Source organism: Hypanus sabinus, chromosome 2, assembly GCF_030144855.1.
Source record: "Hypanus sabinus isolate sHypSab1 chromosome 2, sHypSab1.hap1, whole genome shotgun sequence".
Lineage (NCBI taxonomy): Eukaryota > Metazoa > Chordata > Chondrichthyes > Myliobatiformes > Dasyatidae > Hypanus > Hypanus sabinus.
Window position 1 is genome coordinate 56702078 of NC_082707.1, and position 26888 is coordinate 56728965.

Consider the following 26888-nt stretch of genomic DNA (forward strand, 5'->3'; position numbering starts at 1 on the left):
AGACTCACTTTCTTCATCTCATGTTCTCGATAGTCATTGCTTATTTATTTATAATTATTCTTCTTTCTTTTTTTTTATTTGAATAGCTTGTCTTTTGCACGCTATTTGAATGCCCAAGTTGGTGCAGTCTTCAATTGATTATTTTATGGTTATTATTCTATTATGGTTATATTGAGTATACTCACAAGAAAATGCATCAGGGTTATAAATGGTGACATACATATTAATAAATTTGCGTTGAACTCTGAACTTTGAAGAAGGGAGGCCCATTTTTTTTCAAAGGCACAGTCTCTCCTTGGTGGTATATTTATGCACATTTTGAAAATGCAATGTATTGATTCCATCTGTATAACAGAGGTCTATTTATTACCTCATAACTGATCTGAAACAAAAAGGTGCATAATCAGAACTACTTTGACAACGGTCTCCCTCCATAATAAAATTGTGTTTATTATCTAATAAGCATCAGCATTGCGTGGTTCCTTAACACACATCTTTTTTTTATTCTGTTAGTTAATGTATTGACTAGTAATAATGTCCTCCCAGAGGTTAGTAGACCTGTTATTACTAACCGTGTTCCATCTGGTACCCACCTATGTTCAACAGAGTTATTACTTCATCTTGCAATCCTGCAGGGACTAATTGTCATGGGATGATTTTTTAATCTTTCCCTATAGGCCATTTATCTTTTTTTCCCACATTCTTTTAGGTGCCTTCTATTCTGGGGAAAAAAATCCATTCATTATATTTTTGCAGGAAACATAGCACACTGTGTTAATCCCATCTTTATACCTACATACATACATCTGTGTTGTCTTACTTTAAGACATCTTTCTACTGACCCAGGCCCCTAATTAACTTTAGAAATTACTACAATGAACGTCATAATCCTGTAACTCCACCAAACTCAAAAGAACTTTCCTGTGGGCATCTTCTTCCTTATTTGTGTTTTTTGAAAGCTTAGTCATATAAATCTGGTTTGACTTTGAGATAGAAAAATAGTTTACTCCTACCATGTTTTTATCACTTTATCATATGCAAGTGAGCTCTTACTATTACTACTGCCCATTTCTAGCCCTAATACTTTTCTATATCTGGAGGTTCCACTTCAATGATTTCTACTAAATATCTGTGTAACTAATTAAACTATCATCGTTTCATACCTTTTATTATCTGGTAAAAAAAATGAAATTAGCATCATTTCATTTCACTTACACTCAGTGACCACTTCTTAGATGCAGGAGATACGTAATAAAGTGGCCATTGAGTGTATGTTCATGGTCTACTGCTGCTATATAACTCATCCACTTTGTGCATTCAGGGGGGCTTTGCACACCACTGTTGTAACGCGTGGAAATTTGAATTACTGTTGCTCTCCTATCAGCTTGAACCAGTCTGGCCATTCTCCTCTAACCTCTCTCATTAACAAGGCATTTTTGTTCACAGAACTGCCAATCATTGGAAGCTTTTTGTTTCTCATGCCATTCCCTGTAAACTCTAGACTGTTGTGCATAAGAAGTCTAGGATATCAGTAGTTTCTCAGATACTCAAACAACCTCATCTAGCGCCAACAATCTTTCCTTGGACAAAGTCATTTAGATGACATTTTTAAGATCTTTGGTCTGAACAACAACTGAAGCTCTTGATTACGTCTGTGTGCTTTTCTGCATTGAATTGCTGCTACATGATTGGCATTAGATATTTGCATTAAAAGCAGGTATACAGTGTACCTAATAAAGTAACCACTGGAATGCCAATGAATATTTTATTTATAGGATTACCTTTCATAATCTTTTAGTTCATTTCCAAAATTTATTCAGATAGCAATAAGATGGAAAAAAATTTGGTCTCTGCCATGTATAGATCTCAAACTGCTGTTGTTATGGTTCAAACTTCAAAAATAATTTAGTTTAAGTCCCATGTTGATGAAAAATAGTTGTGTTAGCAGTTGTTTAAAAAGGGAGATAATTTTCCAAGGTTATCGGTTTGGCTGGTCTTTATTGTGAAATTGATTTATTTCTAAGATGGTCTTCGTAATAATAGGATTCTCATAACACAACACTGTTGCTTCTGGTTTTGGAACTAACCCAGATACTCTGTATTCACAGCTGTTTGGCATTTAGAGCAAGTAATGTTTTATGCAAGATATTTTTGAAAGCCCAAGCCAGACCAGGGCAACTTGACCTGCTACTAGGATCGAGGACACTGAGTTTGCAAATAAGAATTTGATCCGAGCGATGGTTTTAGGGTCAAGGTCAACGTGGTCTTAGTAACAAGTTTCCATGACTTATGAGTTAACCATACAGGCTGCAGCTATTGGATTCTAAGAAGATACTTCAAGTAGTGTATTTCAAAAGGCAGTTCAAAGCAGAATAAACGAAACGTCCAAAACCACTCCGCAAATTAGGCATCATCAGTGGAAAGAGAAATAGACTTAACATTGTGTGTCAAAGATCCTTATTAGAACTGGGAAAGTGATATGTTGCAGAAATGGTGAATGAGGAATGGATAACACAAACGGGGTATTTCTGATAGGATAAAGCCAGGTTTACCAAGCTGATTTCAATGTTTATGGAGCTGTCTGATTTATAGAATAATGAGGATGGTGAGCAAAAGAGAGAGGGAAAGAGAAAGATAGCAAAGAGACTTGTAAAGCTTTGAAATACCATTTTTCTCCACAAAAGACTGTTTAATGTGCTGGGCATTTCCAGCATTTACTATTGGTTTCAGGTTCAGCAACTGTTCTGACTTGTGGTGAAACAGCTCCATAAACTGTGACCTTTGCCTCACCCTATCAGAAATGTTTTCTTTCTGTTATCCATCTTACCCCCTCCTTCCAACACACACAAAACACCAGAGGAGCTCAGCAGGCCAGGCAGCATCTATGGAAAAGAGTATCTTTGATGTGTCAGGCAGAGACTCTTCATCAGGACTGGGAAAAAAACGTTTTGTGAAAGCTGGTCACATAAAATTTGGGTGAGTACCTTTTTTTTGTTTTACAGAGGAGGGAGATGTTTCTATAGTTTCTGCAGTCAGTTCTGTCACCCTTTTTGATGAGTGTGAAATCAGAGTGTCCCTGAGTTCAGCTGGAATCTTCTCCTGGTCCCAGATCTTGACAAGCAGGTCATGAATATGATTTAAAAGTTCTGTGCCACCTTCCTTGAGGATTTCTGCTAGAATCCTGTCAGGCCAGTTACATTGTAGTTACTCAATTTCTTGCAAGCTGTCTGCACCTCTTTGATACTAGGAGGCTTACTCATGTCCTTCTTCATGGGTCGTTGTGGGAGCTGGTTGATGACTTCATTGTCAACAGTGGTGTTACAATTAAATAGTGCCTGAAAATGTTCCATCCATTGAGATTTGATGGGATCATTATGCTTCAGCAGCCTGTGTCCAATTTTGGATTGAAAGGGGTTTAGGCTACAATAGTTTGGGCCATACACTACCTTGGTGGCAATAAAGAAATTCCTGATATCACCGGAGTCAACAAGCTGCTGTATTTCTAGGGCTCTCTCAGTCCACCACTGATTCTTTACTTCCCTTACTTTATGCTGGACTATTGCCTTAGTTTTGGAATGAGCTTCCCTTTTTGCCTTGCAGTTAATGTCCTTTTGCCAAGCTTTCCTTTTGTTGTTGATTAGCTCTTCTATCTCATACCAAAAAATGCCTCACAAATAGCTTCTTATTTGGCAATTATCTCTAGTCCAGAAGACTACCTGGAGCATTTTTATGCCTACTTTAAAACACTGATTCAGCTGATCAAATCCAGTTCACAAAATGGAGGATACAGAGTAGCTTCACAAAATGGCAGCTTCCATTACTTCAACCTCATGGCAAGAATAAAGACAATTGGTCTATCTACTTCCACTGCACTTGATTCATTCAAATTCAATGAATTGTTAACTGCCATTCTTTCTGGCCAATAGTCCTGATTAAGGAACTTGTGTCCCAATTAACAGAAATCCACTCTATTTGGAAAGCTCTTTTGAAAAAGTTAACAGAAGTATATTAGGTCACATAACTTACTTTTGCATTGGTTTATTTCATAACAATTCTTTGATGATGTAAATTTACTGATTGATTACCATACATGCAGTATTAAGAATCAGAAAACAGCCTGTGATTTTCCTTCATTGATGATTGAAATGGAAACATATTTCATAATTGATATCAATGAGAGTTCACTATGCCAATGTTTAATATTAATATCTTCTGCTGCAATCTAATTCATATTGAGTTATCATAGACTGTCATAGTGCAGAATAGAAATGCAAAGGTTAGACCCATGAACATGTTCTTGAATGTGCCTAATTCTGCTGCTTATAATGTTAATTTTGCCACATATTGCTTCCAACAGTTCTAGAAAAGCAATTCATTATTCAGCAGCTTAATTTCCAAAAAGTTACTGAAGAAATGGAACACTACAAGGAGTTGTTATTGTGAGTAAAATATATTAATCTCACAATTTTAATTATACAAAAATAAGAACTTTGTGAATTAATTTCTTATTGTCACCTGAGCATAAACAAATCAATTTCTTTTAATTTTTTGATGTATAAGTTTGTTACAAACAGATCATTTTAATTCTTTTTCACAAATAACTGAAGCAGAAACAGAGGGCTTTATCAAAAATTGTGGTTATGGTGTTTGCTTTTAGAATTTAAGTATTTGTTATCAGCAAGTTCATGTATTCCTGATTATGGAATTATAAACCCCCATGTATCTCCTAAATATCACAATACTGCAACCGTAGCAATCTAAGGTATGCTTTTGAAAATTTTATCAACAATGCAGCATGAAAAATATGAAGTTATTTTTCTCCAGAAAATGAAATTGCGGTTTCCTCATAAATTGGGAAAAGGCTTCATTAGATTTGTACTTTGAGGAAGTTACAGCACAGCTCCATAATTCCACTTATGGCAGAAGAGATGGCACAACTATAATAACCTCAAGCTTCAGCACAGGATGCCTGGAAGAAATTCTTAGGGCATGACCAGGAATAATTATAATTGATTTCTTCTATCCATTAACTTTTTCAAAGAATGAACTGAATTCAAAGGTATTGATGTATCATTATATATCCATTTATTAATAAATTCTGATAATTTGGTATCCATTTGTTCAGAAATCCTCATGCTTCAGTATCTGGCACACTTACTAGTCCCGAATATGAAGTTGGGGTCCAGGTTAGAAGAAGTGATTCTGGCCAGATAAGGAGGCAGAGTCTATACTGTAGAATGGATTTAAGTTAGAACCAGGTTGGGGTCTGGAACACCAGGGGAAAGGAAATGCAGCTGGGCTTGTGACCAGAGCACAGGTTCTAAGTCACTTCCTTAAAACTCAATCGGTTTACTGCTTATTTGTGAAAATTTAATCAATACTAGATGGTGGATAAATAGACTGAATTTAAACCAATGTTTAGCTATTAATCAGAGTTTTAAGGATAATTAAGAGTTCTCAAGGCATTCTACTATTTTCCAATGTTTATTTGCATGTCATTTTCCTCAACATTCAAGTGATGATGGAAAGAATATGGGTGGAAAAAAGTTGTTTAAAGGCTTTACAATGGGTGCAATGCCTTCACAAAGAATGGTAACTATTTTCACCTTAATCCCCATAAATGATAATGAGGTGATCTGATAATCTACTTGCTATTGGAAGATTAAATATTTAACAAGTGCCCTCTCCACTTTTCTTGAATTAATGATTTTGTATATCTAATTTAATGGCTAGATGGTGGCACGGTTAAGTCACTCATTGTCATAGTTCCAGTTGGCTGCTCCCCTTTAACACTTCTTTCTCCCTGATTTTGCCCCAATTTCAGTTATTTGCTGCTAGTTTACCTAATTATCATACACCTGGTTTTCATCAGAGACTGGGAAATAAATATGATGGCGACTCTATCCCAGGTTGCCAGTTTGTTGGTCAATTCTCATGTGATACTTCATTCCCTTGTCTGATTAGAACCGTTAGTTCTGAGTTCCGCTCTAGTTTCCAGATAGTCCATGTAAATCCTGTCTCCTTATCAAGACTCCTTCGGTTTCCTGTTCTACGTTCAGGTCTACACCAGCCTCCCCGAATCAGTCGACGGGCCAGTGTCCTGCACTTGGGTTCTCCTCAGTCTCCCCCTTGCAACAGAACAAACTCGCCAGCATGAACCTAGCATGAAATCCCCTGCAACAAGCCCTTGCCAGCCAGGGCTCCCTACTGGGCCTACATGATCAGCTGCTTCGGGATATCATGAAGAACCTCGGCTCCCTGTAAGCAGACATAAAGAAGGTCAGTGAACAGGTCGACTGAGTATTCGTCCATCTTACCCTGACAACCGCGGGAGCTCTGTCTGAACAACCCAGACAGCCTATAGTGGCAACGCCCAATGCGTTGACTACACGTCCGTCAAGAGAACTGCACGTACCCAAACCAGAACCCTACGCCGGAGATCTGGGAAAGTGCCGGGATTTTCTTCTGCAATGCTCCTTGGTGTTCGAGCAGCAGCCATCCACATACACCACTGACCGAGCGAAAATAGCTTACATTATGGGGTCGTTGCAAGGAAATGCCTTAGCTTGGGCCACCGTGATTTAGGACAATCAGCCAGAGACCTGCTCTTCCTTCCCCACCTTCATTTCAGAGATAAGGAAGATTTTTGACTATCCTGTCCGCAGTAGGGATGCCGCCAAGCGTCTGCTCACCCTCCGTTAAGGCTCACACGGTGTTGCCGAATACTCTGTGGGAATTCCGGACGCTAGCGGCCGACTCAGGTTGGAATGATGAGGCACTCCAGGAGGTATTCCGTCAAGGCCTCTGCGACAAAGCAAAGGATGAGTTAGCGGCTAGGGATGACACTAACAGTCTGGATTCAGTGATCTCCCTAGCCACCAGACTGGACAACCAAATCCGAGAATGGCAGAGGTAGAGAACCGATCGCCCTGCTCCTTTGGCCACCCCATGGCATGCTTTATCATCTACTCCCAGCCCTAACCACTCTCCTCCTCCCATTCCTAGAATAGCACCCGGCCCGGCCGTTTCAACCACCCTGGGAGAGGAACCAATGCAGCTGGGATGGAGCCATCTTTCTCCTACAGAACAACTCTGGAGATTCAGAGCCGGGGATTGTTTCTATTGCGGTCAGTCGAGCCATTTTCGTGCTACCTGTACCCTTCGGCCAAAAGGGAGGGCTCACCAGTAGGGAGGGGGACCCTGGTGAGTCAGACTACATTCCCTTCTGTCCCTCAATCCTGGATGCAGATCCAAGCTACTGTAACCTACAACCAACAGTCCCTGTCCTTGTCTGCCTTGATAGACTCTGGTGCTGAGGGGAATCTGTTGGATGAAGACATAGCTGCCCAGGCCAGAATTCCTCGAGAGCCGTTGTCTATCCCTCTGGAAGCCCAGGCATTGGACGGAAGACTTCTGGCTCGTGTCACTCACCGTAAACACCACTGTCTTTGATCCTCTCTGGGAATCATTGGGATCAGGTACAATTGAACCTAATTTCCTCTCCTCAAGCTCTAATAGTACTTGGGTACCCCGGTTAAGCTGCCATAATCCTTGCATTGATTGGTCCACCGGGAAGATCATCAGCTAGAGTCCATTTTGTCATGCCACCTGTCTACAGTCGGCCCTTTCCCCTGTAAGAACAACCATGACCTCGTCTGCCGTTGAACCTCTCGATTTGTCCAGGGTTCCAGCAGAGTTCCACAACCTAGGACAAGTGTTTAGTAAACAACGTGCCCTTTCACTGCCTCCACACCGACCATACAATTGTGCCATCTGCCTTCTTCCTGGGGCTCCTCTGCCCACCAGTCGGCTGTATAACTTGTCCTGGCCAGAGAGGGAAGCATCAGTGAATCTCACGCGGTGGGCATTATTCGACCCTCATCCTCCCTGGTGGGCGCAGGTTTCTTCTTTGTTGGAAAGAAGGATGGCTCTCTTCATCCCTGCATCAACCATCATATAACCATTAGGAACAAGTACCCACTGCTACTTATAGGTTCTGCGTTCAAGCCACTTCATGGAGCCACCACCTTCTCGAAGTTGGGCCTCCAAAACATGTACCATTTAGTCCGGATAAGGGAGGGAGACGAGTGGAAGACGGCTTTCAATGCCCCTTTAGGCCACTTCAATTACTTAGTCATGCCTTTCGGCCTCACCAATGCCCCCGCAGTTTTTCAAGCCTTGATTAACGATGTACTAAGAGACTTCATTAAGCACTTTGTGTTTGTCTTCCTGGACGACATCCTGATCTTTTCCAGCAGTCCCCAGCAACAGGTGCACCATGTCCGTCAAGTGCTGCAGAGGCTGGGGGAGAATAAATTATTCATAAAGGCAGAGAAATGCGAATTCCACGTCCCCTCGGTCAGCTTCCTAGGTTATATCGTCGAGAGCAGACAGGTGAGAGCTGATCCCGAGAAGATCCGGGCTGTGGCAGAGTGGCCCAAACCCACAGACCACAAGCAACTCCAACAGTTCCTGGGGTTTGTGAACTTCTATTGCTGGTTCATCAGAAACTACAGTCAGGTGGCGGCTCCCCTTACCCGACGTACCTCACCTGCCACACCTTTCCTTAGGAACCCCGAGGCAGACTCAGCATTCGCCAAACTAAAGAGGTGTTTCACGTCTGCCCCCATTCTGATTCAACCGGACCCCTCCTGTCAGTTCATTGTGGAGGTTGACGCCTCTGACTCCGGGGTGGGAGTGGTACTGTCCCAACGTTCGGGCTCGAATCAGAAAGTACATCCCTGTGCCGCCTTCTCCCGCTGAACGAAACTACGACGTGGGGAACCGGGAGCTACTAGAAGTCAAGCTGGCGTTGAAGGAGTGGAGGCACTGGTTTGAGAGGGCGGAACACCAGTTCATCATCTGGATAGACCACAAGAACCTTGAATATATCCAGACTGCCAAACACGTGAATTCCGATGGACATTTTTTTGGCCGGTTCAGGTTTTCCCTCACCTATCGTCCGGAGTCCAAGAACAGGAAGCCCGATGCCCTCTCCCACCAATACATTTCCGAGGAGGACCTTTCCAACCCCAAGACCATTCTTCCACCATCCTGTATAGTGGCAACCCTCACCTGGGAGATTGAGTTCAGAGTCAAAGAGGCCCAAAGGACTCAACCCCAACCCAGGCACTCCGGGACCTCCCAATTGCCTCTTTGTATCTGATGCTGTTCGATCACAGGTTCCACAGTGGGGACATACTTCTCGTTTTGCCTGCCATCCCGGAATCAATCAGACCCTGACCCTCCTGAAGAGGCATTTCTGGTGGCCCTCCATGGACGCTGATACCCTTTCCTATGTTTTGGCATGTTCCGTCTGCACCTGTGGAAAAGCCTCCCATCGGTCACCTGCAGGTTTACTCCATCCCCTACTTTTCCTTGGCCGTCCCTGGTCCCACATCGCTTTAGATTTTGTCACCGGTCTACCCTCTTCACATGGAAACACTGCTATACTCTCTGTGGTGGATCGTTTCTCCAAGTCGGTACATTTTGTAGCTCCCCTTAAACTACCTTCCATGCAGGAGACCGCAGACCTTCTCGACACCCACATTTTCTGACTTCACAGAATCCCTTTGGATATTGTCTCCGACCAGGGACCTCAATTCATTTCGCAAGTTTGGAGATCCTTTTGTCGAACCCTTGGTGCCTCAGTTAGCCTGTCTTCTGGGTTTCACCCACAAATGAACGGGCAGACGGAGCGGGTCAACCGGGAGTTGGAGGTGGCCTTACATTGTATAACAGCCAACAACCCATCTACCTGGAACACCCATCTCGCATGGGTAGAATACGCCCACAGCTCTCTGGTCAGCACAGAAAATCTCCGTTTGAATGCTCTCTTGGGTATCAAACTCCTGCTGTTTCCCACCCAGGAAGAGGAGATTGTGGTGCCATCAGTCCAGGACCATATACACGGGTGCTGGAAGGTCTGGGAAGACACACATGGCCCTGCTTCACTCAGCCAACTGTAACCGAAAAATTGCCGACTGCTATCGTACCCCTGCTCCTGAGTATCGACTTGGGCAGATGGTGTGGCTCTCGTCCAGAGACATTCCTCTCAAGAACGAGCCCAAGAAGCTTGCCCCACCCCCCCACCCCCCCCCCCCGCTTCCTGGGACCCTTCGAGGTTGAGAGCATTATCAATCCCACGGCAGTGGGGCTCAAACTACCTACGTCAATGCAGATCCATCCTACATTTCACGTCTCCCAGTTTAAACCGGTTTCGGTCAGCCCCTTGTGCCCTCTGACTGAACTCCCTCCACCCACCCACCTCTCCATCAATGACCATCTGGCGTACACCGTCCGGTGGTTATTGGATGCCTGCCGTCAGGGCAGGGGTATCCAGTACCTGGTTGACTGGGAGGGGTATGGTCTGGAAGAATGTTCCTGGATCCCTCACTTCTTCATCCTGGACCCCTCTCTCATCCGGGATTTCCATCAGGACCATCCAGACAAGCCTGGGGGGGGGGTGGTCACCTGGAGATTCCCATTGTGGGAGGGGTACTATCATGGTTTCGGTTGGCCGTTCCCCTTTAACACTTCTTTCTCCCTGATTATGCCCCAATTTCAGTCATTTGCTGCTAGTTTACCCAATTACCTTACACCTGGTTTTCATCAGAGACTGGGAAATAAATATGATGGTGACTCTATCCCAGGTTGCCAGTTTGTTGGTCAATTCTCATGTGATACTTCATTCCCTTGTCTGATTAGAACCGTTAGTTCTGAGTTCCACTCTAGTTTCTAGATAGTCTCGGTAAATCCTGTCTCCCTGTCAAGATTCCTCCAGTTTCCTGTTCTACGTTCAGGTCTACACCAGCTTCCCCGACTGAGTCGACGGGCCGGTGTCCTGTACTTAGGTTCTCCTCAGTCGCCCCAGTTCTCCTCAGTTGCCCCCTTGCAACACTCATCTGTCCGCGCTGAAGTATCAGATTAGGAACTTAAATTTAGATGCTCAATCTTGGAATGGAATTTGAGTGTCTCACATTTGAGATCAGTGCTGGCACTGAAATGAGGCCAACATATTCCATTTAGAAGTATAAGAGAGTGCCTTACTGTCATTCTGCTTTCATTTAAGAATGTGGCACTACATCACAGATATATAAGAATTCATTAGCAAAAGGTAACTGAAGCTGATCTTTATTCATTATTTTGTATAACAAAGTAAAAAAATTAGGGAATACACTGTCTATGTAAAATGTATACAGACAGTATTGTCCACTACTTCAGCATGTGTTAGTGTCATCTAGAGCAATAGTATGCCCATCTGATAACAGCAGAAAATATCGTTTGTAATAGGAAGTGAAAATGAACAATAGACCAGATTATACTGAAGCTGGAATGCCATGCAAAATTACCAACCAAGGACCCCAACCTCCTGCACTGATCTAGTTTGGATGCAGAATGCTGATCTTATTCATAGAGATTCATTAAATTATACAGCACAGAAACAGGCATTTTAGCACTTGGATTAGGAGTAGTCAGCATGGCTTTGTAGCGTTGAGGCAAAGTGATGTTCAATGAAGAGCATGCCTCAAGTGTTCTGACTGTATTCCCACAATGCCCTGACGTATTTCGACATGGAAAACGCTGGAGATCATGTTTTAGTTTCCATCAAAGCTATTGAAGCCTTTGTTTTAACTAATTTTAAATTTTCATCACCAATGACTCTCAAAAAGACCTTAAAATAATAAAAAAAAACAAAATTCATTACATATATGTTGATTGGATCATCTGATCCATTGGTCAACAGTTATGGAAGTAGCTGAAGGAACTTGCTCTAATGGTGGAAGATGGTATCCTCAGTGGGGGTATGTGCTAATTGCTTCTCCTCCCACCTTTCACCTGCCTCATGTCATTCAATCCCGTACCTGATTGCATTGCTGAGCTCACATCAAACTTGGAACCACTTGGCCTTTGTGTCATTAGATAGCTTCCAGTCAGTGCCAAGATTCTTTGTTTCACTTGACTGTTGAATAGCTGAGGTGATTGGCTGGGTGAGTTTCAGGAATGAATAGAATCTTTAGCACAGCCTGAATTATGGGGAGGAGAGTGTGTGTTGTAGGGAAAGGAATTTTCTGATCAGTTTAATGCCTCTTGCATTATTTATTTCCAGCAATATTTGTCTCTACTTGCCATTATCGAAAACCTACTCTATGAAGAAACTAGTTAATAATCAACTAACCAGTCAGAAGTACAGGTCTTTCCTATTTCACGAACACTTGGCTTGTATTGATTCATATGAATGAGCATTTGGAAGACTGCTGGGTTGGATTTATTGGTTGCTGCAGTGACTGTTCTTGACAGTAGCTAGAATTCTACCATATTGATTCCACGAAGTAAACATTGTGTTAAGATGGTGATGCCTATTTTGTTACACGTCGTCTGGACCAGCAGGAGTATTCTTTATAAATCAGCAAAAGCATTTATAGTACCTCCTCTTCAGTAAAATCTTTCAAAAGAATAGCACTATTTGGCTGAGGCAAGCTCAGGCTAAATTTGTTAATATCAGATTTATTAAGAACAACAAAATGATATTTAAAATGTTTTTCCAGACTCTATTCTTATGGGGTAAGCCATCTCCACTTGCAGCTGCATTTCCAACTTGCCAACTGTTTGGATTACAAACAGTTCTCAGAAACAGAACTCTGTCCTTACCTGAGGAGGACCTGCATTTGAGGAAGTGATTAAAACAAGACAGATTTAGGGCCTAAATATATTTTTTTAAACTTTCTTCTCCTTTCAAAACATTCAGAGTAACCTCATTGATGTGCCTTGTTGATTTAGCCTACAGAAGTACATTACTGTGCAGAGTTGAGTTCAGTTAAGTGGCTTGATATCCAGCCCCCATCCCAAAGAAACATACAGCTGAGATATGTTTCTGAGATGGAGCTTGGCCATCTACTGCCCTTGTCTGTAAATGGTAACTGCACATCATTTATCTCTGAACTGAAGAAATTGTGCCAATGGTGGGTGCAGTTACCATTTACAGACAAGGGCAGTAGATAGCCAAGCTCCATTGGCATTACAACCAGTAGAATGCAAAGGTGCAGGACTGGTAGATACAGGTCACATAATCTGTTAAAACACTTACCAATCAGTAAAAACGCTTAAGTAAGGACAAATAATAGAAGCATAGAAAACCTACAGCACAATACAGGCCCTTCAGCCCACAGAGTTGTGCTGAACATGACCCTACCTTGGAAATTACTGGGCTTACCTATAGCCCTCTATTTTACTAAGCTCCATCTACCTATCTAAAAGCCTCTTAAAAGACCCTATCATATCCGCCTCCACCACCGTTGCCGCCAGCCCATTCCACACACTCACCACTCTCTGAGTAAAAAACTTACCCCTGACATTTCCTCTGTATCTACTCCCCAGCACCTTAAACCTGAGTCCTCTTGTGGCAACCATTTCAGCCCTGGAAAAAGCCTCTGACTATCCACACAATCAATGTCTCTCATCATCTTGTACACCTCTATCAGGTCACCTCTCATCCTCCGTCACTACATTTCTTCCATACTTTTCCCTGAGAACACCTGTTCCCAATTTATACTTCCAATTTCCTGCCTGATAGCCTCTTAATTCCTCTTACTCCAATTAAAGGTGTTTCTAATTTGTCTGCTCCTATCTCTCTCCAATGCTATGGTAAAGAAGGTAGAATTATGATCATTATCTCCAAAATGCTCTCCCACTGAGAGATCTGACACCTGACCAGGTTCATTTCCCAATACCAAATCAAGTACAGCCTCTCCTCTTGTACGCTTATCTACATATTCTGTCAAGAAACCTTCCTGAACACCCCTAAAAAAAAACTCCACCCCATCTAAACCCCTTGCTCTAGGGAGATGCCAATCGAAATTTGGGAAAATAATATCTCCCATAACAACAACTCTGTTATTATTAACCTTTCCAGGATCTGTTTCCCTATCTGCTCCACGATATCTCTGTTACTATTGGGTGGCATATAAAAACACCCAGTAAAGTATTGACCCCTTCCTGTTCCTAATCTCCACCCACAGAGACTCCATAGACAAGCCCTGCATGGCATCCACCTTTTCTGTAGCCGTGACACTATTTTTGATCAACAGTGCCATGCCCCCACCTCTTTTGCCTCCCTCCCTGTCCTTTCTGAAACACCTAAAACCCGGCACTTGAGGAAACCAGTCCTGTCCCTGAGCCATCCAAGTCTCTGTAATGGCCACCACATCATATCTCCAAGTACTGATCCACGCTCTAAGCTCATCCGCTTTGTTCACAACACTCCTTGCGTTAAAATAGACACATTTCGAGCTTTTGGTTTGATCACATCCCTTCTCTATCACCTGTCTATCCTCCTTCTCACACTGTCTACCAGTTTTCTATTTGTGAGCTAACCTCCTCTTCCCCAGTCTCTTCAGTTCGGTTCCCACTCCCCAATTCGAGTTTAAACTCTCCCCAGTAGCCTTAGCAAACCTCCCCGCCAGGATATTGGTCCCCCTGGGATTCAAGTGCAACCCGTCCTTTTTGTACAGGTCACACCTGCCTCAAAAGAAGTCGCAATGATTCAGAATTCAGAATCCCTGCCCCCTGCTCCAATCCCTCAACCATGCATTTATCCTCCACCTCATGCTATTCTTATACTCACTGTCGCATGGCGCAGGCAGTAATCCTGAGATTACTACCTTTGTGGCCCTGCTTCTCAACTTCCTTCCTAACTCCCTGTAGTCTTTTTTCAGGACCTCTTCCCTTTTCCTACCTATGTCATTGGTACCACTATGTACCACGACCTCTGGCTGTTCTCCCTCCCACTGAAGGATATCTTGGACGCCATCTGTAATATCCCAGACCCTGGCACCTGGGAGGCAAACTACCATCCGAGTTTCTTTACTATGTCCACAGAATCGCCTGTCTGACCCCCTATCACTACTCCCTTCCTCTTCCCTTCCCTACCCTTCTGAGCCACAGGGCCAGACTCTGTGCCAGAGGCACAGCCACTGCCGCTTCCCCCAGGTAGGCTGTCCCCCCCCCCCAACAGTACTCAAATAGGAGTACTTATTGTCAAGGGGTACACTCTAGAACCTGACTCTTCCCCTTTCCCCGTTGACTTTGACCCACTTGTCTGTCTCCCGTGGCCCCAGTGTGACCACCTGCCTATAACTCCTCTCTATCACCTCCTCACTCTCCCTGACTAGACGAAGGTCATCGAGCTGCATCTTCAGTTCCCTAATTTGGTCCCTCAGGAGCTGCAGCTCTACACACCAGGTGCAGGTATAGCCATCCGGGAGGCTGGGAGACTCCAGGGCCCCCCCACATTGAACACTGAGCACAGACAACTGGCCTCACACACATACTTCCTACCCCGCTTCATCCCATTATCGCCTAAGCCCGTTGAGCCAAGACCCTACCGCTCTGCTGCCTCTCACTCCGCTGCCCACTCCGAATGCTGCTCGCTGGATACGGCGGTCTTTTTAAACCTTTCGCGCTCTACTGGCTGATGTCATGCACCTGTGCAGTCTCGCCTCTCTTTTACCCCGAGTAGTAAAAAACTCCCTTCGCTCTGAAAAATCAGCCGTTCACTCACAGCCTTCTTGCTCCGAATGAAAGAAGATATGTATCTTCCTCTTTAACAGGCAGAGAAGCCCTATTGAAATAAATGTGATTCAAAGCCAGATCTGATTGGTGAATAATTGGAATGCAATACTTCCTAGTATAATAGTGAATGACTCCATCATGAGTAGATGTTGTTGCTGGACTCTCTGAAGTGGTGTGACAGACGGCATAACCTATCACTCAAGTCTCTGCCCTAAAGTTGGTCTGAATCAGTCCAAGATCTAGCTCTATGACAACAGCTGAACACTGGTGATTCTCTTTTGAATTACTGGCTGCAGCCCACTCAGATCCAGCACATTGTGTCAGCATGCTTCCCTTAAAGATTGTACAGCTGCTGAGTTTTTTTCATACCAGGTGTATAGCTCGCAGAAACAAATCATGCTTGCTGCCAGCACATTCAAAGATTCAACTGCTAAAGACTAAAAATCAGATGTTCCCATGTTCAGCTTATAGCTGCACATAATTTTAATGAAGAGCAAGGAAAAGAAATGATAGTGTATGTGCAATGTGCAGGAAAAAGTGTGTGATATTAACATAAATGAATTAAGAAACATTTTTAAAATAAATTCATGTTGCCTCCCCATAACATAGCAAAAGAACATAAATATCCAATAGACGCCTTCACCTGAAATGCATACGACTACTAGGTTTGAGTTTAAGTCTAAACTTTCCAAACTTCAAAAAAAGAACAGTCATAATTTGTAATTGGGACATATGCAGAAGTTCACATGTCTCCACTTGAGATCAATTCTAAAGGATAATTAGGTTTGGAACTTCTGCATAGTTTCAGAGATAAATGCCAACTTAAAGTTTATTTTTTGACATTGTATCACATAGAGATATGGGTAGGTAGAAAGAAAAAGTACAAAAATACCATTTTAAAAATTGCATATGCATAGAATGTTTAGTATTTAAAAAGTATAAAGCCAAACTAAAGTTAAGTTACTTAAAATGCTTTGTGGAAGAATGTGATTTTTGTTTTGACGACTATGCTTTGGCTGCCTCAGTTGTGCAACTTGCTCCATGAGTATAGCCTGTAATACGTAACCTGGGGTGATTCATTTCAATGTAAGAGGGTTTCAACAGGACGCTATGAACTAAAATGGGTACAGGAGGAAATCGTTTTCCTTCCCTTGTCCTTAGAAGTATAATTAGTATGCCTGTTTCTAAGGTGCGTGTTTCTAAAGATGCTAGTCATACGTTCCAGCCAAATTCTTCAAATGCTGTAGATCCCAGTTAATTGGGACCAGTACATTTTGGCCCATTTAAGTGGCTGCCCCAATTAGCTGTAGTCTCATGAAAGTAGTTAAAAGGGTGTAAAAGAGACAAACTACCGTTTAACTAAGTAATAAATTATGTATTTAGATTAAATACAAAAAAATTAGAGCACTAGCAATCCTACTATGGTACTATAAAACTGTATTCTTAAAGTTTATCGCTGGAGGAATTCATCCAGTATGTTCTGCTGTGTTCTTTTGATTGACTGTAATTGAACAAAATCAGCATGAGCACCTAGTGCAGATCATTGATCCATTGCTTTCTTTGAACCTAATACTGTTGTCTGTTTCAAACAAGAGAGAGAAAATCTGCAGATGTTGGAAATCCAAGCAGAATGCTGAAAGGTCTCAGCAGACCAGGCAACATCTATGGAAAAGAGTACACAGTTGATGTTTTGGGCCAAGACCCTTCATCGGGACTGAAACATTGACTGTTTACTCTTTTCCTTAGATACTGCCTGGCCTGCTGAGTCCCTCCAGAATCTTGTGAGCATTGCACGATTGTAGCCAAGGGAACAGTTCGGCAAGACACGATTTTTTAAAATGGCCTGTTTCATTGGAATTATAGATACCATCTACACAAAATTTTTGAGACAAGTTGGGGAGTTTTATAGATTTCCATGTTTCTGCACTTACGGCATCAGAACTGTCTTCCTCTCCATGTGCTTTCTTGACTTTAATGATGCCAATATTTTCACTGTTTTCACCATCTGTTTGTTTAAAATCTGCCATGTCCCAGCTTCTTAGCTAGCTCGTCTGACTTGTTTTTTTAAAACATTGGTCCACTTGATGTGCACATCTCGTCCAGTTAAAATGATTGAGGTCCTCTTAAATATCTGGATCATTACCTTTATGTTTCCAGTTTTGGGAAGTTCCTTGTCCTCCATGAAGTGCATATTCTTCTTGCAATTTGTCTTGCAGATGTACCAAGCATGCAGTTGTAGATTTTGGTGGAAGACTGGGGCTGAAAGGGAAAATGGATCAGTCATGATGACACACAAAATGCTGCCTGGCCTGCTGCGTTCCACCAGCATTTTGTGTGTGTTGTTTGAATTTCCAGCATCTGCAGATTTCCTCGTGTTTGTGTCAGTCCTCATGATGAAATGGCAAAGCAGATTTGAATGGCCAAATGGCTGAATTATGGTCTTATGGCCTTATTTCAGCATTCCATTTACATTATCTCTGTCAGTTGATGATTAATGGTGTTAGGCAGATGGCTTATATTTGGTCCAGTAGGATAATTTTTATGGCTAGTGTCAAGTTTCTTCATGGCATCTTGCTAAGGGCTGAAAATTTTTAAAGTCAAACTAAAAAACAAAATAATCAAAATTCATTCCTTTTAAATCGGTATACATTGGTCCAAACAGATAACATAACACAAGCATACACAACTAAGTATAATATAATATACATAATACACATACAAGCTAAGTGTGAAGTGGTTCAGTTTGGTAGGTCAAATATGATGGCAGAATATAGTATCAATGGTAAGACTCTTGGCAGTGTGGAGGATCAGAGGGATCTTGGGGTCCCAGTCCGTAGGACGCTCAAAGCAGCTGCGCAGGTTGACTCTGTGGTTAAGAAGGCGTATGGTGTATTGGCCTTCATCAATCATAGAATTGAATTTAGGAGCTGAGAGGTAATGTTGCAGCTATATAGGACCCTGGTCAGACCCCACTTGGAGTACTATGCTCAGTTCTGGTCGCCACACTACAGGAAGGATGTGGAAACCATAGAAAGGGTGCAGATGAGATTTGCAAGGATGTTGCCTGGATTGGGGAACATGCCTTGTGAAAACAGGTTGAGTGAACTCAGTCTTTTCTCCTTGGAGCAACGGAGGATGAGAGGTGACCTGTACAAGATGATGAGAGGCATTGATCATGTGGATAGTCAGAAGCTTTTTCCCAGGTCTGAAATGGTTGCCACAAGAGGACACAGGCTTTAGGTGCTGGGGAGTAGGTACAGAGGAGATGTCAGGGGTATGTTTTTTACTCGGAGAGTGGTGAGTGAGTGGAATGGGCTGCTGGCAACGGTGATGGAGGCGTATACAATAGGGTCTTTTAAGAGGCTTTTAGATAGGTAAATGGAGCTTAGTAAAATAGAGGGCTATAGGTAAGCCTAGTAATTTCTACGGTAGGGACATGTTCAGCTCAATTTTGCGGCCCAAAAGGCCTGTATTGTGCTGTAGGTTTTCTATGTTTCTAACCAATGCTATTTATGCTGTTCATTCTAAGTACGATGTAGTGTCTAACAGCCACACAAGTACACACGACTGACGCTAATTAGAAACTGTTTGGCAACAGTCTCATGTCCCAATTAAGTGTCATGGTGCCCCAATTAAATGAATGGAAAGCCAGGCTATTCTGTCAATTAGTTTTTATCCTTTAAGAGTTGTCCCAAATAAGCAGCTGCCTTGATTTAACAATGACCTACTTAACCTGAATCCACTGTGTTCTAAAAACAAAGTTGTGAATCAGGCAAACATGAGGAAATCTGTAGATGCTAGAAATTCAAACAACAACACACACAAAATGCTGGTAGAACACAGCAGGCTAGGCAGCATCTATAGGGAGAAGCGCTGTCGATATTTTGGGCTGAGACCCTTCGTCAGGACTAACCGAAAGGAAAGATAGTAAGAGATTTGAAAGTAGTGGCGGGAGGTGGAAATGCGAAATGATAGGAGAAGACCGGAGGGGGTGGGATGAAGCTAAGAGCTGGAAAGGTGATTGGCGAAAGTGATACAGAGCTGGAGAAGGGAAAGGATCATGGGACAGGAGGCCTCAGGAGAAAGAAAGGAGGGAGGGGGAGCACCAGAGGGAGATGGAGAACAAGCAAACAACTAAATATGTCAGGGATGGGGTAAGAAGGGGAAGAGGGGCATTAACGGAAGTTAGAGAAGTCAATGTTCATGCCATTAGGTTGGAGGCTACCCAGCCGGTATATAAGGTGTTGTTCCTCCAACCTGAGTTTGGATTCATTTTGACAATAGAGGAGGCCATGGATAGACATATCAGAATGGGAATGGGACATGGAATTAAAATGTGTGGCCACTGGGAGATCCTGCTTTTTCTGGCGGACCGAGCGTAGGTGTTCCGCGAAACGGTCTCCCAGTCTGCGTCGGGTCTCACCAATGTATAAAAGGCCACACTGGGAGCACCAGACGCAGTATACCACACCAGCCGACTTACAGGTGAAGTGCCACCTTACGTGGAAGGACTGTCTGGGGCCCTGAATGGCGGTGAGGGAGGAAGTGTAAGGGCAGGTGAAGCACTTGTTCTGTTTACAAGGATAAGTGCCAGGAGGGAGATCGGTGGGAAGGGATGGGGGGGACGAGTGGACAAGGGAGTCGCGTAGGGAGCGATCCCTGCGAAAAGCAGAAAGAGGGGGGGAGGGAAAAATGTGTTTGGTAGTGGGATCCCGTTGGAGGTGGCGGAAGTTACGGAGAATTATATGTTGGACCTGGAGGCTGGTGGGGTGGTAGGTAAGGACAAGGAGAACCCTATCCCGAATGGGGTGGCGGGTGGATGGGGTGAGGGCAGATGTGCGGGAAATGGGAGAGATGCATTTGAGAGCAGAGTTGATGGTGGATGAAGGGAAGCCCCTTTGTTTAAAAAAGGAAGACATCTCCTTCGTCCTGGAAAGAAAAGCCTCATCCTGAGAGCAGATGCGGCGGAGACAGAGGAATTGTGAGAAGGGGATAGCCTTTTTGTAAGAGACAGGGTGGGAAGAGGAATAGTCCAGGTAGCTATGAGAGTCCCATATGGGTCCCAGTTATGCCTGCCTTTTTGTTGGCTTTGTGGAACAGTCCATGTTCCAAGGCTATACCGGTATCCATCCCCCTCTTTTCCTTTGCTACATCGACGACTGCATTGGCGCTTCCTCTTGCACGTGTGCTGAGCTCGTTGACTTCATTAACTTTGCCTCCAACTTTCACCCTGCCCTCAAATTTACCTGGTCCATTTCCGACACCTCCCTCCCCTTTCTTTTTTTAAACTTTTTTTTATTGTTTTCAAATAATTACAGAAATAAAAGAAAATATATGAAAAAAATATATATACCCTTCCCCCCTCGCCCCAACATCCCTATAGGAAAAAAAAGAAAGAAAGAAAGGAAAAAAAAGAGAGTGCCTGGATATCGGAAGATCTCCACACGCTCCATGGTGTTTGTAATAACTTTAGTAAATATATTTATTTCTTTCCCCAAATAACCAATTATTTCATCTTCGGAGCACCTATATATTTAATCCTGACTTTTGTAAATAAGGGCGCCAAACTTTCAAAAATGTTTCATATTTATCTCTTAAATTATAAGTAATTTTTTCAAGTGGAATACAGCCATAAATTTCCTTCTTTCAATGATCTATACTTAAGTATGTATCTGATTTCCAAGTAACTGCAATAGCCTTTTTGGCTACTGCCAGTGCAATTTTTATAAATTCTTTCTGATATTTATTCAATTTGGGTTTCGGTTTTAACCCTTCAATATCGCCTAGTAAAAATAATATTGGATTATGTGGAAGTTGTGTTCCAATAATTTGTTCCAATAAAACTCTTAAATTTGTCCAAAAAGGTTGAATTTTAGAACAAGACCAAGTAGAATGTAAAAAAGTACTGATTTCTTGGTTACATCGGAAACACTGATCGGATAAATTTGGGTTTAATTTATTTATTTTTTGTGGTGTAATATATAACTGATGTAAAAAATTATATTGCATTAATCTTAACCAGACATTTATTGTATTTGTCATACTATCAAGACATAGTCTTGACCAATTTGTTTCTTCAATTTTAATATTCAAGTCACTTTCCCATTTTTGTCTTGACTTATGGACTCTTTGTTTAATTGTCTGTTTTTGAATCAAGTTATACATACAAGAGATAAATTTTTTAATCTTTCCTTTTTGAATTAAAGTTTCTATTTCATTAGATTTCGGCAATAACATTGACTTAATTTTTCTCTTAAGTAAGCCCTTAGTTGGAAGTAACAAAAAGGAGTGTTGTTTGATACTTCATATTTATTCTTTAATTGATCAAATGACATTAATATACCTCCTTCAAAACAATCTCCTATATATCTAATCCCTTTTTGAAACCAATTATATAAAAGTTGATTATCCATTGTAAAAGGAATAAGTCTATTTTGAATTAAAGATCTCTTTGCTAATAAAGATTTCTTTGTCTCATCATCAACATTTATCTTATTCCATAAGTCAATCAAATGTTTAAATATAGGAGATTCTTTCTTTTCCCATATCCATTTAGATTCCCATTTATATATAAAATCTTCTGGTGTATTTTCTCCTATTTTATCTAGTTCTATTCTAATCCATGCCGGTCTTTCTCAAAAAAAGATGCAATAAATCTAAGTTGATTTGCTTTATAATAATTCTTAAAATTTGGAAGTTGTAACCCTCCTAGATCAAATTTCCACGTCAATTTTTCCAACGATATTCTTGACATCTTACCTTTCTAAAGAAACTTCCTCACATATTTGTTTAACTCTTGAAAAAACTTCTGGGGTAGTTGTATTGGTAGTGATTGAAATAAGTATTGTAGTCTAGGGAATATATTCATTTTTATGGTATTTACTCTACCTACTAATGTTATTGGTAATACCATCCATTTATCAAGGTCTTCTTGAATTTTTTTCAGTAATGGTAAGTAATTTAATTTATATATGTTCTTTATATCATTATTGACTCTTATACCTAAATATTTTATACCATTTGCCGGCCATCTAAATTGAGTTATTAATCGACATTGACTATAATCTCCCTTAGTAAGAGGTAAAATTTTCCCTCCCCTTTCTTGATCTTTCTGTCTCCATCTCTGGAGATGGCCTATCTACTGATTTCTACTATAAGCCTACAGACTCTCACAGCTACCTGGATTATTCTGGACTACCTGGAGATGGACCTGTTCTCCATCTCCCTCTGGTGCTCCCCCCCCCTTCTTTCTCCTGAGGCCTCCCATCCCATGATCCTTTCCCTTCTCCAGCTCTGTATCACTTTCGCCAATCACCTTTCCAGCTCTTAGCTTCATCCCACCCCCTCCGGTCTTCTCCTATCATTTTGCATTTCCCCCTCCCCCCACTACTTTCAAATCTCTTGCTATCTTTCCTTTCGGTTAGTCCTGACGAAGGGTCAACAGTGCTTCTCCCTATAGATGCTGCCTAGCCTGCTGTGTTCTACCAGCATTTTGTGTGTGTTGTGAATCAGGCAGGACATTTGGTCTTCTGTGATGATAAACTTGCCCTGTGATACCTTGGTTTGCAGAAACACCAATTTACTCTGAAAAATTGCTGTGATTTTTATGAAGTTGCTGCATACTATGAATTATGCACTAAATTCACAAAAGCAAGCTCTCTCTTAATTGTTAGTGTAAGCACTCTTCTGAAAATGTGATAATTGTTTATAATTGTCACCTAGCTTCACTAGCTCAAAAAGCAATCAGTTATAAATATGAAATGTGTTATTTTTTAAATTTTCCTTTGCCATTATCTATTTTCTTTCTTGATACAATCTTTCTTGATCATTTTTACATCTTTTTCTGTGGCTAACTTAAAATCAAATTCGCCCATTCTAATTCAAATAATTCTTTTGTTTTATCTACTTACTTTGAAATTATCTGACCTCAAACATCCTGCTCTGTTCACTTTTACATTACCTGAATGACTAAATAAAATAAATAAATAAATAAACCTAAATAAATAAATAAATAAATAAATAAATAAATAAATAAATAAATAGATAGATAAATAAATAAATAAATAAATAAATAAATAAACAAACAAACAAACAAACAAACAAACAAACAAACAAACAAACCTGAATAAATAAAATCTAAAGCATTTGCAAGTTTAACTAATAGGAACAGAAACTCCAGCTCACTGTGTGTACCCTTATTGATGCCATATATAAATAGATTGTGTTGGACATCCATAACATTTTATTAACATATTCTGTTCTGAAAACAGCTTTATGCTCAGCACAGTAGCCTAGTAGTTAGTGTAGATACAATTCCAGTGCTGTCTATAAGAAATTTTTATGTTCTCCTGGTGACTGTGTGTGTATCCTCTAGATGATTGCTCTCTGCCACATGCTAAAGAGGTACACGTTAGGGTTAATACGTTGTGGGCATACTACATTAGCGTCAGAAGCATGTTGACGCTTGTGAGCTGCCCGTAGCACATTGGTCTGTGTCGGTCGTTGATGCAAACAATGCATATTTCTGTGTGTTTTGATGTACATATGGCAAATAAAACTAATCTAAACTCTAATCTAATCTTTTGCATTAATTGTTGTGCTATGATTAGCTTTCTTGTGCCATTTTAAAGCAATTCAAGTACCTTCCTGTTCCCATTATTAAACAAAGCATGATTAATATCAATAAGCTAGTATTCTGTATTTGCCTAATGTTATCCACACTAAAACTTTAAACAAAAAGAACTTTAATTCTGAGCTCTTCTGCAGGTAGAACATGAAAACAATGTGCATTTACATAGCATCACTGATGTATGACGATTCTGGGAAGGAAGGGGTTAACATATGAGGAGCGTTAAGCAGCTTTGGGCCTGTACTCACTGGAATTTAGAAGAGTGCGTGGGGATCTCTTTGAAACCCACCAAATGTTGAAAGGACTAGATAAGGTGGACGTGGAGAGGGTGTTCCCTCTGGTGGGGTATCTAGAACTAGAGGGCACAGCCTCAAAAATGAGGGCAACCTTTTAGAACAGAAGTAAGGAGGTATTTTTTTTGGCCGAAGTGTGGTGAATCTGTGGAATGCTTTGCCACAGACTGTGGTGGAAGCCAAGTCCATGGGTATATTTAAAATTGAAGTTGATAGTTTCCTGATTAGTCAGGACATCAAAGGATACGGTGAGAGGACAGGTGTATGGGGTTGAACGGGATCCAGGATGAGCCATGATGAATGGTGGAGCTGACTCGATGGGCTGAACGGCTTATCTTATGGTCTTAGCATTGTAAAATATCCCAAAGAACCTCACAGGAACATAATCCGAGAAACTGTACAACACATATAATGAAATATTAGACAAGTGACCAAATATAAGGTCAGAGGTACGCTTAAAACAGCATTTTAAAAGAATAGGTGGGAAAAGGGAGGATTTGGAGGGATCTCTTTACTATGTGGCTCTAATATGACACAAGTATAAAAGTTGAGGTTGCACAGAAGTCCAGAATTGAGTGTAATGTGCTGGTAAAGGTTTTGCTGCTAATGCTGTAGGGTATTTCATGTAATGGTCTTTCTATAGAAGTCATGTGATCTGCTGGCAGTGTTTGGGTTACCATTAAGGTTAAGGGATGCTTAGGAATGTGTGTCATCCAGTCAGGAGAATGGAACTGGAAAAAAGTTCTTGACGAGGTTGGGGGAGCGGTTTTGTGATTGGCACTGGGTTGGTTGAGGTCTTTTTCGGCTGGAGACAGAGAGAGAAGGAGCTCAAGAGAATTGGCCATAGAATTCAATTTGGCGAAAACATGCAATCAACTGGAGCCCAAGCAGGGAACATTTACCGGAAAGCAGTGCATAGGAATTGGTGCAGTCTGTACATTCGAAAGAATGACTTCTGGAAGATTAGTGCTCCACCGTGCACACGTCATTGTCTAAGCATAATGGGTGCTTTTTGGTTTTTTTTCTCTCTTTCCTTTACTAACTGTTTGCTTAAGTTAACATTCTTAAATATACTTCTTTATAACAGTATTCAGTATACAGTCTGTCATTTCTTGACGACGGGTGTTTGCCAGGGCCAGCAGATCACACAGCATTCACACAAACCAGGGTTTGAGTGGGCGAAATATCCTAACCTCATGGATTTGGTGGGAGCATAGTCATATACACCCTAGATGCACAAAGCCTGAGAAAGGTAAGTTTCTCACCACAGAGTCCAATGGGGGGCTAACAATCTGTATTTCCAGAGACCCCTAGTTAAAAAGGGTTTCATAAGGGAAGTCGATCTCTAAGATAAATTTTTAGAACGTTGATGTAGATAAACTTAATCGTTATTTCTTTTATACTCATCACAGGAATAAATCTGAAGTGGAAGATCTTCTGTCAAAAATAAATGAACTAGAATGTGCACGTCAAGAACAACAATCAAGGTACATGTTAGGCCTTCATCTGGAATTATGTATTATTTATTAAGTACCTGGAAAGTAATATTTATTACAGTGACCCCCATATTATGGCCGATTCGATAACAGAAACTTGCCTTTACAAAATTCGCAAATCACTTCTCAGGTATATGAGATGCAGAATAAAATATGTTCTTGCTGAATTTATGTGAATTAATAAAAAGTAAAATGTAAGTAATTAGAATCAGGATTCTGAGGATGAGATGTTATTTTCAATCCACACTGTCTTTGGTTTCCTAATGAGTATATCAAGGATTCAGTTGTAGAAGGACATACAGAGGCCCAGATTTTGAAAATTGATTAGTACTGAAGGGATGGCGTTGTTCAATGCTGAGCTGGCACCATTAAGTACTGGCTCTTTGCATGCAGCTCCAATGAGAATCATCATAAAATCCCTTTTCGGACTAGTACAGCTGAAATCCACAGCCACAGCCATCAGTACTTCAGTAAGCAGTATCACTTTAAGACATTAGAAAAATCTATCTATTTTCAAAATCAATGAACCAATGATGGCAGACTCAAGTTGCGAGCACAGCTCCCCTTTAAGAAAAAGGAAGCGGGGACACTGCACTGGTCTACAACTACAATTGAAACATAGAGCTCTTAGATTTTCACTCCTGCCTATCCTGCTTGTGAATGTATACACTCCAGGAAATAAAACTGAAGAGCTGAGAGCAAGATTGCTGTATCAGAGAGACATCAAGGACTGCTGTGTACTCTACTTAATGAAAACATGGCTCACACCTGAAATTTCAGATGCAGTAGTGCAGCCTGATGGCTTCACCATTCTCTTCAAAAACAGGACAGCTCAGTCTTTTAAAGGCAGAGGAGGTGGAGTATGCTTTATGATTAACTTAATGTGGTGCAGAAATGTGG

General features: G+C 41.5%; 1 protein-coding gene across 3 annotated transcripts in view; it reads left to right on the forward strand.

Moving 5' to 3' along the window:
• The window catches only part of lekr1 (leucine, glutamate and lysine rich 1), a 192189-nt gene that overhangs the window by 93606 nt on the left and 71695 nt on the right, over positions 1–26888 (forward strand). For all 3 annotated transcript variants that reach the window (XM_059946508.1, XM_059946527.1, XM_059946518.1), the window contains exons 8-9: positions 4358–4439; positions 25905–25979. In XM_059946508.1, coding sequence (XP_059802491.1) covers positions 4358–4439; positions 25905–25979 — 157 coding nt within the window. The remainder of the gene's footprint in view (positions 1–4357; positions 4440–25904; positions 25980–26888) is intronic.